The following is a 13,214-nucleotide window of genomic DNA, read 5'->3' as shown; positions in this document are numbered from 1 at the left end:
GGGCTTTCAGAAAAGATTAAACTGATGCCCTTGTTAATTTTTTGGGCAGGATATAGTCCTTCATTCCAATCTACTTTCTTAAAAATTGCCTTCTGTAAGGTTGCTCTCTCTCCTAGGTGAGAACTATAGTAGGTTTTCAAGCCATCATCACAACATAGATTTAACCTTCTTGACAGCTAGTTGGAGCAATCTGGAACCATATACTCTGTAGTTACCTTTTTGCAATGTGCCTGTTGTTTATTTGCAACATATTGTGAAGTTTGATCTGGTGGAATATAGAGGAGTTGGAAGTGGCAGGCAGGCACTGGTGATGGTCACTTGATCTTTTTATGGCACTACAGACCCAACACTCAACTCAAGCTTATTATAGGATTACCAATGCAGGAGCATTGGGAGCAAAGTAGGAACCCTTTATGATTCCTATGCCATGGTGCACTTCAAGATGTACCTTTGTGATTGCAAGAGCAGTTCTGTAAAATGACCCTGATGGTCCATGAAAATGGATTGGGTAGCTAGCTATGTATCTGTCCTCATTTCATGGAAGGTTGCAGTGGGCTTAAAATGAATCAATTTATTGATTGATTCATATAAATCTCTCTCTGTATGACAGCAGTGGCACTGACTGAGTTGAGGTTATCTCTGCATGCTTATACATCAAGGGTTTATGCTGTTTTTTTAAATCTCTTCTGATAGGTAAACAAGATAGAAATTGTTCGTATGAAACCAGTCGTACATAAAGTCATTGTGCCCTTGGAGGACCATCTGGAGTGTCGATGCGAGACAGTATCACCCCTGCCTCTCAGTCGGGCAAAATCACGTGAGCACAGAGGTAAGCAATCGTAGAACTGATGTTTTTGAGAGCTGGATGGGCATGGAGGGAAATGTGGTGGAAGGAATATCTGGGAAGAGAAGAAAAGTGCTTGTTAATCTCAGTTAGGTGTTATATACTGGAATATGTGGTGCTCCCTCCTCTTCTGGCAGGTGGGCCTCGACTGAGCACTGTGGCTTCTCTTCCAGCCAGGGCACGAGTGCACCGGTTGCTGCCACGAAAGAGGAAGCATCGGAAGTTCAAGCATGTGAATGATAAGAAGGCGCTGAAAGAAATCTTCCCAGCATAATAGAAGTGCTGGCAGGCAAGAGTGCAGATGTCAGGTGAGTGCACTGAATACAACTACTGTGTTGTGAATGCATAGAACTTCCCTGGGTTACAGCCCTTCAGTATTGCTAAGCCATTGCTTTTCTGCAGTCCGCTAGAAACAGAATTAAGATGACTCGTGCGCACAACAATGAATAATGTATTATCCAGCAATGCCTTTCCTGTGGTCAGGTTCCTTCTATAATTACTCATGAGTAAGTCCTAGAGAAGTGTCCCCTGCAGTGTTAATTAAAAGCTTTTTTTCTTGCAGGTGCCATGCTTACTGTTGCTTCCTTTTCATAATGTTTGGGGGACTCATGTTGAATCCCCCTGCTTAGTTAAGTCAGTTTCTATTCCCAGTGGTAGATGAGTGAGTGAGTGATAATTACCGGCTTCCTTTAATTTCCTCACCTCACTCCTAGTCATTTTCTGTTGCAAAAGAAAAGAAGGAAGCCAACTATGGAGGGGAGGGGAACTGATTAATTAAGCAACAGTTAGTCATTTCCCCACCACCAACTATTCTAGAAAGGATGCACCAATCGGTGCTACAAGGAGAAAGCTTTTGATGAAAGGCACAGTAAAAGCTTCAAAAGTATACTGCCTGGCCATACTGGTGCTACAGTTTCATTACTGTAAAACCAAATGCCACAAATCAGAACTGAAAAACGTGACAAGGGAATCTTAACAATTTTCTGACACAGATGTCCAAAATTTCATGGAGGGTAAGCCTGCCACCATGATTGCTATATATTACTTCCAGTATCAGACACTGTGTCTCTCTCAATGCGAGTTGCTGGGGAACCCAAGTGGGAGGATGTTTTTGTATTCTGCTTGTGGGCTTCCCATAATTGCCAACCACTTGCTCCAGTGGAAGGAGCATGCTGGGCTAGGCTGGCCTTTGGTCTGATTCACCTTGTTGCATCCTTATGTCCATTCCCAAAAACAAAGGATCGACATTACAGTAAAAGGACTAGTGCAGAAACAACCCTGGTATTTAACACCAAATTGATAGTACAAAAGTCTCCTGAACATATGAAGAGCCCATGCCCACATCATAGCAGGGTCACCTGGACACCAGGAGCAGGTGCTGCTTTAATGCCCTTTGTTCTATAGGTTTTAATCTAGCTGACCATACAGTAGTCACAAGGCAGTCAGGCCAGTATTTAACATTCTTGCCAACTGAAGATGCTGCAGTAGCTTTGCAGTTTACCTTTCATGCAATCTAAAAGTGCTACCTGGCTATTTAAGAAAGCCGAGCTCCTCAAGTCCATGTAGCTCAGTGTAATTTAAAACACATGGTAATCCCATGGGTCTTTACCTTTAATTTATTGCCATGTTAGGACACCAAAGAATGAGCGGAAGAGAGAAGGAATAAATATTTCCTCCAGTGGGGTTTGTCTGTTGAAGAGCACTGAACTACTCAAATCTTTGATTAGACTTAACAGCCCATCCCCTGTCTAGGAAGGAAGGCAGGAATAAAAGGTGTACCAAGTGCATAGCTCTGTCTCTGAATCAATGCAAAGGTGAAGGCATGAGTCAGGCTGACAGCTTATCTCTTGATTTAAAATGGTATGGACTGAACAAAGGAATGATTTTGCTAGAACCATTATGCTACGGAGCATAATGCACAATGCGTCTTTTCTTGGCCAATTCTCCAACCAACACATTTGCTCTTCTTCTTGACACTACACCATTTCCCCCTTAAACAGAGACCAAGTTCCACGGAAGCTGAATGAGCTACTGAAAAATAAGGAGCTTTGCAGAAAGCACCTCCATAGCAACTGAGTCTCTGTCAGCTGTAATCATTTTGTAGGTAGAATATTGGCCATTGTACAGAGAACAACTAGAATGAAACTGATTTGACAGGTCAAGGTACAATCACAACTCACCTTTTCTCTTTTCTTACCTTCTAGGTTTATTATTTAATACGTTTGCTGTATTGCCCCCGTGGGGTTCTCAGAGTTTCTCTCCGTCCATCTGCCTCAATGCTATTTTGGACGGCAAATGGTGCTTCCTGATCCTTTGCCCGCTGGACATTCTCCCACCAAAGTTTACTATTTGAGTTCTCATTTCTTAATTGCATTTCAGCATACTCCCAAAGGAAGAAGACTGTGGTGGGAAATAAATGGCAAAAGATGCAGGAATTTGGACGGACGATATGCTTTGTGCCACAGCAAGTGCAGTGGGAATGTGGCAAAGACTTGTGGTCCCAATCGCCTTGTGAAAGGCAGCAGGGGAAATGAGAGGATGAGAAATGTCTTTACCTCCTTTCCTTCTTGCTCCCATCCAGGAGTTAGCTGAGCTCAGGCTGTTTACAATGGCAATGAGCACAAGCCAAGGCAGTCTGAGTGACAACCAACGACAGTAAATGCACTAAAGACTTCTTTTGTTTTGTCTGAATAGATATTTTTCATGTGTGTATGTATATTTTATTTTTAAAACCACTAAACATGCCATGCCTCGGAGGACAGAACCAGTGACAGCTAAGAATATGTACCCAGGACTTCCTGTTGTCATATGGATGGGGTGCTTGGAACAACAAACAGGAGGGAAGCTGCGGAACCACTGCTGCCACCCATCCAGTGACCCCCTTAGGTCAAAGAGGCCTTCTTTGCACATGATTATAAGGAGGGCTTGGCTTACACTGTTTCCAGTCTCCTGTTTCAGTTGGAATTTGCAGTTGTTTGGGGGTTTTTTGTATGGATCATTGTGAGGTTTTGTTAATGGGTTTGCATTCAGTACAGTGAAGATTGCAACCACTCAATAAAGTGGGGCTCCTAGCCTGTCTGGTCTGCTACCCTTGTGGTTGCTGCTTTCATGGCTGCCAGAATAAGGCCTTGCTTTTTAGTAGAAGGGGCTAGAACTGTATTACAACATACTCTTTGACAATGGGCAATCAAGGCAACTTTTGTATGGGGTCTCAAATATCATTGTAGACAAAGACCATGGCATGGGACCATGGAAAGATAAAGCACACATAGGCAACTTGTAGCCCTACAGGTGTTTTGGTCTAGAACCTGGATCATACATTACTGCACTGGCTATGGCTGATGGGGGCAGTAGGTCAAAGCATCTGGAGGGCCAGAAGTTGCCCCCCCCACCTTGAGAAACAGCAGTGCTGCCTTTCCCAACCTGGCTTCCTCCAGGTGTTTTGGACTGCAGTTCTCATTATTCCTGACCATTGGTCACAGTGGTCAGAGCTGATAGGAGTTGCAGTTTAAAGCAGCTGGGGGGCAACAGGTTGAAGGCTGCAGTAGTGGCTTGAATGGACTGTTCGTATAATGGCTTGGTTATATTCCTTGTAGTATCAGTCCACCCCATACTGTAAGTGTCCCTTGTGCATGACCTTTACTGATGGCCACCTTACTAGCAACTTTCCTCTGGCACAGCAATTAAGGGGCAGATGTTACAGATGCTAACCCATGTTAATAGCTTCAGGTTAATTTTCTGATGAGGACAAAGTGCAAAGCTTCCTAGGAGCCATGAGATTCTGCCTGTGATGCCTGTGATGCATCACATACGGTATATTTATTCTGCAATTCCAAGTGATACTGAAGATGCCAAGCACCTTACGCAGCATTTTGACAGCTGCGCAACCAAAGTTCATAGGCAAGGATCCAGTTGGTAGTACCCAATAGATGTGTTGGAGGCAAAGAAGGCAACAAAATGAACTGGCCCTCATTAACCACTTGTGCTTTTTAAATCTTCTGCATTTTCTCCATTCTCCTTTTCTCTCCAACCCCACTTTTCAAGGTTCACATGCCTTTCCAGATCTCCCACGAATGAAACTGGCAGTATCTTTTGTGTGACTGAATAAAGCTAAACAGTGAGCTTACATTCAGGAATGATTTAAAAAAAAGGAAAAGGAAAGACATTCACTTTACCTGAGATAGAAAAGGGGTTAGTCACTTCTATATATTGGAAAGGTTGGTGGGAAAAGCAGAGAAGGATGAAGTAAATGACGCTTTTTAGCTTTTACTTTCCATCTACCTCTTCAGCAACTTTTATTCACTGTATTTGTCTTGGGGAAGGAGCAAAACAGATATCAAACCCATACAGGATAAACTGATGCATCTCTGCGTGAGCAGATGCAGGATGGAGGCCAGCAGCCACACATTTCATTTGTTAGAAGTGGATTGTACTGCACAATCCTATCCAAAGAGATGAACCTGTGCAAAATTTTGGTAGGTAGTAGGGAGGAAAGAAGAAAAGGAATGTGCCCTTTTGCCACATTTACAAAGAAAGAGCATGGTAAATGCAACTTTAGGTTAAAATTCCGCAATGTCCAGGTCAAATTTAAAAAATGCTATAAAAATGTCTGCAGCTATTTTGCTGCCCCAGGTGGAAATGTTTGTGTTCCATTTGATCGCATGGAGTAAAATCATATTTGTACTCCATTCTAGAGAGTGAAGGGAAACAGAAAATATGTAAGACAATTGTCTCCATCCCTCAGATCCCTTGGTCTGAAAGAGATAGGAGATTATCGTCCCCATTCCCACTTGAGCTGCATTTGTTTGGTGCTCTTGGAATTTTGCTCCTTGTAATAGATGTTTCAGCCTTCCCCAGCCTGGTGTCCACCAGAGTAGTTGACAACTGATCCAACTGAACGGGAGGGTGCTGGGTTAGAGAGGGTTGGTCTGTTGAACTGGGTTGGTCCAGGTTTTCCTCTGCATGAGGAAGTCCAAAGAAGACTGTGCCTCGTGGCCCTTCGCCAATTGCTTGCTTTTAACAGTGTGGTCGAACTTTATTGGCAAAACAATAACACTTATATCAAAAGTTGTGGTCTCCCAATATAGTTCCATGGAGTAGGCCAGTAGCAGGAGAAGAAATATCTGTGAGAAATACTTTGGAGGCATGGGTCTCCCACATCTTCTTTTCTGTCACTAAAACAATGGTTTGCTATCCAGTCCTATTCCTCTTTGTCTTAAAAGACCATTTGTTTTGCTGCATTTTTTTTTTTTCATTTGTAAGGAGAGTTAAGCCTTTCTCTCATCTTTGTGTTGGGCCCATGCATTCTATGTAAAGTTAATTTATACTCAGTACTGTATTTAAAGTTGTTTAAAAAACTAAGATCAAAACAATATGGTGTTGTGTTTCATTTGTGCTTAGGGCCTAAAAAGCAAGGTGAAGGGAATTTTTAAAATAAAACTTTGAAGGCAAAATCTGCACTCTGTTTAGGATTTTATCCATTTTGCACATACCTGCAGCTGTCCCTAGTATGGACAGGTAGATGAGCCAGCTATGTGGTCTCTGCTGGCTGAGAAGTGGGGTGCAAGTGCATATTCCTTGGAGGGGCTTACTGCCTTTCCCTTCGTAGTGCCGTGGAAGGAAGATAAGGGGCAAGCGGGAAGAATGTAGTGACAGGTAAAGGGAGATATTGTATTGAGAGGAAGAGAAGCCTAGTCATGTATAGGATTACACTTCCACATTCATATATTTGTCCAAATGTATTGCCATTCTTTCATTCATATATTAACACATTGACTTGCTGGGTCCAACAACCTCCTGAGAGCCTGTATATGACAAATACTGTACCAGCAGTCTGACAGCCACTAATATAGGGTGTTTCCAAACAGAGGTTCTAGTGCTAACACTTAAAGGATAGCATATGGATGTTCTATCGTAATGTAATTTTTTTAGAAGAGTGTTACACCTTGAAGATGACTTCATCTGGATGCCCTGTAGCAATTCCACAAATTAGAATGATTGTGAAATAAAGGCCTTACCTAGAAGCAGTTAAATCAAGGATGGGCAGTTTGGTGCCTTTCAAATATTTTGGAATATAATTCCCATAACTGCTCTTGTGGGCAGGGAATATGGAAGTTAAAGTATGAAACCTGGAGGGCAACAGGTTACTTAACTTTTGTCTTAGATGGCAACTATTTGTCAGCAATCTTCACATGTTGCAAAAGATTCCAGGGTATATCCTGGGGAACATACTCAGTTCATCAGGGCACTGGCCCACCTTCTTGGGACTGATTGTCCTCACTTATGAACTAAGACTTCATGCTCACCCAGTGTGGCTGCACACTGAAGAGGAAGACTAGTGGTGGATGAGCAGGTTGCCTTCTAAGTAAGCTTGTCTCCTGTTGTTAAACTTCTCGAGGAACTCCTGACTTAGCCAGGAATTCCACTACACCTCTGGTGACCCTGGGTATTCTTCAACCTAAGCACATTTCACCAGTGCTTTTTTTGTAAGAAAAAAGGTGCCGGAACTCTGTTCCGGTGTGTTGTATGACAAAAAAAGCACTGCATTTCACTATTGGCAACTTCTTTCTCATCTCTGATCTGCACATATCTTTTTTCTTCCCACTGGTAGTTTGCCCAGTACACTTTTCAAGGCCTTGCAAATATCAACCTCCTTAGTCATTGTCAAGTCTAGACATTGTCTAGAGTCTAGACAAACACTAGGCTAGACTAGACAGATGCCACTCCTTTGCACTCAGAAGGGCATGTTCTTTCCCCTTCCTATCAATAAGGAAAGAGTGTGCATGTATTCCATTTGTACCCAACCGTTTTTCCTCCTAGTTAGCACCAGGATGGGTGCAGGCAGGGCTTCTGCACTGGTAATTTTGGTCCTGGTTTGTTTTCCTTTTGTTAAGCAGGCCACCAACTTCCCAGTAAATCTGCAGTTGCTTGCATCATGCAAGAAAAAAAAGATTATTTTACAGCTGCCTGCATTTTTAGACTTTCCTAGAGGCATGGCTATAGGAACTGTGATGATGAGTGCCTCAGCTTCAAATTTTACCATTGTAGCACCACTGGTGCTACAGCACAGGATTGGGTTCTTTCCACATTTGTTGCACTGCTGCGTATACATATCAATGTGGCTGATACAGAATCAGACCTTTGGTCCACGGAGTTCCAAATAGTCCTTTTTGACTGCTCATGATGCTCTAGAGTCCCAGCCAGCAGCCTTTGCCAGCCCTACCTTGAGGTGCCAAGTACCAAAGCCAGGATGTTCTGCATGGAAAGTTCATGTTCAGCAACTGAGCTCAGGCCTTCCCCACGATGTGTGTGCTCACTTTTCCATGATTGCCATGTCAGGTGATGACTTACTTGTGCAACAGTCACCACCAATGGAACACCATGGGCAACGTTTTCCCATTTGTTCCAAATGGGTTGGAATCTAGGCTAAGTTAGCTGAACCATGCTCCTGTTGACATCAATGAGTCTTACCGCAAGTCATGTTTAACATGCCCCATTGTTGTCAATGGGAACAAAGGTCTATAAACTTCATTTAAATGAAAGCCAATATTTTGTAGTGGGGACAGTTCAGGCAGTTTAACAGTCAGCCATTTGCCAAAGCATGCGGAGTTCTACCAGCAGATCCTCAACAGAGGCACATGTGCAATCCAATGCTTCAGATCTCACCCCAGGTGCAAATGCACCCAATGAACTTAGACAAGCCACAGTCCTCATATGGCATACTGTACAGATTTGTCAGGCGAATTAGTGACTAAATGTACATTAAGTATTTTGGACACATCAAAAGCACCACATAAACATATTAGGATTAGTACGACAGCCTAATTCCACCTAACTAGCAAGGAAATCCCCAGGGCTGGGTTTTCCATTTTGTGAAGACTACTAATATTTTGTTTTCCCAACAGTAATACCAATACATTCAGTGGTGGAGAGATCACTGATAAAATCTTCCAATGGCCTTTGGAGCAAATGGGATCATCAGGCCATCATCATTACTATTTTAGCTTAAATTCCTTGCATCAAAGGAAATTAAAATCCCAACACGTCATGCATTCTTGATCTGTGTGCGTGCATGCATGCATGAGTGTGAAAGAGAGAAAGATCAAAAGAGGCTCTCCTCTCTCTCTCTCTCTCTCTCTCTCTCACACACACACACACACACACACACACACAGAGAGAGAGAGAGAGAGAGAGAGAGAGAGAGAGAGAGAGAGAGAGAGAGAGAGAGAGAGCACATCCACCCATATTTGGCAACACCTCACAGTCTAAATTTATTAAAGTTCAGAGCTGTGCTTCACCTTACCATGGGTGAGTGGGTGGGTTTTACTTCTCTCCTCATTCTAGGAACCCTTACAGAATCCATTTCTGCACTGAAATGTGAAATTGGAAGTTGGGTGATGACTGATTAAAGGCATTATTCAAGAAAGTGACCAAATTTGCCCATGGATCATGTAAGGATAAGGTGCAAACAGCTGCAAGCATGCTTGTTTTTAAAAAAGTCTCTGGGCTCAAGGAGACAAGGCAGTGGAAAGCCTACATGTCTGGAATGGGCTGGATCAGACAAAAGGCCTACCTGGTCCAGCACTCCGTTTCCAACCAGATTCCAGTGAGAAGCCCACAAGCAGGACATTTGCACAACTGCACCCTCCCACTTGTGCTCCCCAGCAACTGGGGAACAGAGATATGTCAGCTCCAATAGAGAAGGGGATATACAACCATCATGACTAGTAGTCATTGATAGACTCATCCTCCATAAATTTTTCGAATCCTCTCTTAAAGCTATTGCGGCATCTCATAGTTTAACCATGCCAGAGGAGGATACCTCTTTCAAGGTAGGGGCACAAGTTCACTTTTGGAGACAAGCTTAGGCAGGGTAGGGGCACATTCTAGGGGTGAACATGACCAAAGGCAAAGGGAAAGGGACAAAAGCACAAAGAAATGCAACAATTGCCAGCATATTATGGCTTAATGTGCATAGTACCAGTAAGCAAGTCTTAGGAGAAACATGTCAGCCTTTCTGAACAGGGAAAGGCTGCCAAAGTAGAAAACTACTGAATGCTTGGCAGTCACAGGAAAGGGTATGTGGCTATTGGAGGATGTCAGAGAGTGGCTGGGGCACCAAGTGGGCTGAGCCTTTATACCTGAGGTTCCACAGCCCAGAAGTGCAAGGTATGTGGAATGTTTCCTTTTCTGTGTCCTTGACTGAGTCATCCACAGATCCCTACAAGACAGGGAAGTTCTAGATCACACATCTCTAGCTTCATCTGCTTACCACTGGCTTGATTCCTGGATCAGGTCCAACTCATGTATGTGATACTTCCACGAATATGGCAGCCTGTGACACCACCAGACCCTTTCCTATGGCATTACTAAACTTCACCTAATGACATCTTGAGCCTCAGCCTGTGGGATGTTGGAGACCTAGCAACTGCAATTTCAGTAGTGTAGGCTTAAGGGAGCCCTAGGCAGGACAGCATCAAGAGAGTCTTTCAAGAGAGTAAGATAATCTCTTAGAACATGCTGTAATTTCTCTGAGGATTTTGGGAAGTCTTGCTGGATTTGCACGGGGAACTGGTCACCCAAGAAATAGTGCAAGAGTGTGGACTCAGACATGGTCTCTAACAAGGCAGATGGCCCTGAACTCTGCCATGCTGAAGGCTCAAAGGAAGTGTCAGTGTCAAGCCATGTCTGTTCCACTGCAAGCTTTGCTGGAGCTGCGTATGAGACTGAAATGTGCAGAAATTATCTATCTGATCACCACTACTGCAGCTCCTCTTCCTGCTTTTGATACTTCCTCTTGGCTTGAGAGGAGGCAGAGAGAGAGAAGCTAGGAAGAAAGAGCTCCTGTGTCATCAGCTGAAGATCTCCTTTTAATAATTCTCCCATAAAACATTCACCCAAGAAATGTTGAGGGGATGTCATATCAAGTTTTTCATGACCTTCCTGGCAGGACAATCCTGAAACTAGAAGAGATCTCAGAGGAGGAGGAGGAGGAGGAGGAGGAGGAGGATCTTCACTGGTCCTCTTGGTTGTGAGGTTCAGGTGCTGTGTGGGACACTGGTAGTCTTCCTGAGACCATCTCCAGGAGCAATATCTCACACCAGGAAACTGTACCATTGGAAGAACCAGACTGTTCTCATCCACATGTGCCAGGTCCACCAAATAACCCTCATGAACAAAGGTGGCAGCATGTCCCAATGTGAAGAAAGCATGGAGCCCTTATAATGAACTAGGAAGAGGTGGGCAGCAATATTCTGCCTAACCCTTGCAAGAACACTTCTCTTACACTGCTTTCTGATGGCCAGCTTCCCTGTTAACTGAACTTTCCTAATCCTTGAACTATGAGATTGTTCCTGATAAGGCAAGGATGGGAGTATTGGGACGAGGGGACAGATCTGAATTTAATATTCTACTGTACTGGGATTCCTGGCATGGTGCACTGATTTAATTCTGGGTGTTTAGGTCCAGGATGAAGCTTGTGGTAGGCAAAGTGTGAGTAATCTATGGTGCCCCATGTTTGGTTGTACTGTCGCTCCTGTCATCCCCTGATCATTGGCTGGAATTGATGGGAATTGGAACCCAGCAACAACTGCAGGACTAGAGCTCCCCCTCGCTTCTGTTGGGCATGGACAATATCAGCCAGGCCATAGCCAGCAGGATGAGCAATACCCCTACGAGGAGCAACACAATCCAGTCTGAACACCTACAAGGACAAGGTCTTGGTTAGTTTGTCTGGAAGCCGTTTAACACAGGGACCTAGCAGAAAAAAAGGGCATCACTCTGAGAGTCCACTTCTACTGAATTGCAAGTGTTTGTTTCCATTCCAGTGAGAAATGAGAAGTGAGAAATGAAAGTCAAACAGGGTATGTGTGGAAGTGATAGCACTGAATCCACCTGTTGCTTCAGGTCATGCTAATGCAGTGCAAATTCTGTACTCCCGCCCCCATCCTGACTGGCAGCAGCATCTGCTTACTCAGTGCTGAAGTCTGAACTATGCTGGAGTATTTCTAATTAATTTTACAGTTGCAGCTGCCTTTCACAGAGGAAGAAATGACAATTCAGAATCGCACTGAGGTTTGATAGGGTGGCTCCAAAAACTGGTGTAGCTAATTTACCCTAGTAGCACAACCAACAAACAAGTGTGGAATATCTTGAGGTGAATTATTCCCCTTGCTCTGCCCCACCTTGTTCATTAAGCAGGGCCTCTTTTCAGTAGAGTGGCTGCATAGGAGCTGCCCCAAATGAGAAAAACCATCACCAAAAGAGGAGACTGACGTGCATAAACTATGTCTATGTTAACTTATATGCATACATGCAAATTTAGACTTTATTATAATTTAAATGGGAATGCAGTGCACCTCACTCTAGCATGGAAGCCTGTGACCAGGTGACCCATGTGACTTGCCCAGTCTGCAGCCTGGATGCTGTGGATGGCCCACTTCAAGGCCCGGCTCTTCTTCCTGATGGTTCTTTGACTAGACTTGGGCAGGACAACCCCTTCAAGTGCAGGACTACGCTCTGTAAAAGTGGATGCATTGCCGCCTTAGGGCTGGGAAGGACTTCTCTCCCAAATTTGGGAGAGCCTGTCAGTGTAGACCAGTAGTCATCAACCTTCTCGGGCCCAACTCCCAGCTTTAGTTCAAACATGAGTGAGGGCCCATACTTCTTAATTATGCCTCCCCCATCATTTGTCTGATGGTCATGCCAGTGCTGCAACCCATTTTAAGTCGAGCTACAAATCGCTGGGGCACCATCCAGGTTCCCGAGGGCCCGTGGGTCAGGCACCTTCCCTCAATGAGTCCATCTTCTCATTGCCATTTTCACCAGCTGCTCAAGCTCCAGCAGGCCCTCCGTGAGTGCCTGGCATACCTAGTGAGGAAGCTGGCCCTGCTGAGAACCAGCAGTAGGCCCTGCTCCACCAATGGCAGAGACTACCCTTCTCCATTATGTTGGATGGCAAATCCCATCATTGATCCTGCTGTCTGGGAATGCTGACAGTTGTAGCACAGCACATTTGGTGGGTGCCAAGTGGAGCAAGGATTGGTAGATGTAGACGGAACTAGACGGATCCAGATGAAGCAAAGGCAGATCATATAATAAAGCTTCTTGGGTGATTTAAAGCTTGTGTGAAATTACGTGAACATCAGAGTATTGCTTAGTTGCAAAAGCTAACATGAATCAGCTCTCACTTGTACAATGAGACATTAAAAACTTTTAATAGCTTGTTTTTCTGTTCCTCATCAACCAACATCTCATTATTATGCTACATAAATTCACACCTCTTCCCATGCATTAGATATGCTGGTTTGGGCACACAACAATTCACCCAACACTGTCGGTAAAACACAGGAGAACAAATTCCATCCAATGT

General features: G+C 44.1%; 1 protein-coding gene across 2 annotated transcripts in view; it reads left to right on the top strand.

Annotated features, from left to right (window-relative positions):
• Positions 1 to 6,303, top strand: part of PDGFB (platelet derived growth factor subunit B) — a 31,050-nt gene extending 24,747 nt beyond the window's left edge. Inside the window, exons 5-7 of one of the 2 annotated variants that reach the window (XM_044455196.1) lie at positions 694 to 829; positions 982 to 1,152; positions 3,049 to 6,303. In XM_044455196.1, the coding sequence (XP_044311131.1) occupies positions 694 to 829; positions 982 to 1,118 (273 nt within the window). In that variant the 3' untranslated portion in view covers positions 1,119 to 1,152; positions 3,049 to 6,303. The remainder of the gene's footprint in view (positions 1 to 693; positions 830 to 981; positions 1,153 to 3,048) is intronic. The other variant, XM_044455197.1, reaches the window with a different exon arrangement.
• The last annotated feature ends 6,911 nt before the right edge of the window (positions 6,304 to 13,214 follow it).

This window comes from Varanus komodoensis, unplaced genomic scaffold, assembly GCF_004798865.1.
Source record: "Varanus komodoensis strain SLA01 unplaced genomic scaffold, ASM479886v1 scaffold8, whole genome shotgun sequence".
NCBI lineage: Eukaryota > Metazoa > Chordata > Lepidosauria > Squamata > Varanidae > Varanus > Varanus komodoensis.
Note: the sequence above shows the minus strand (reverse complement) of the source record. Positions and strands in the feature narration are given on the sequence as shown.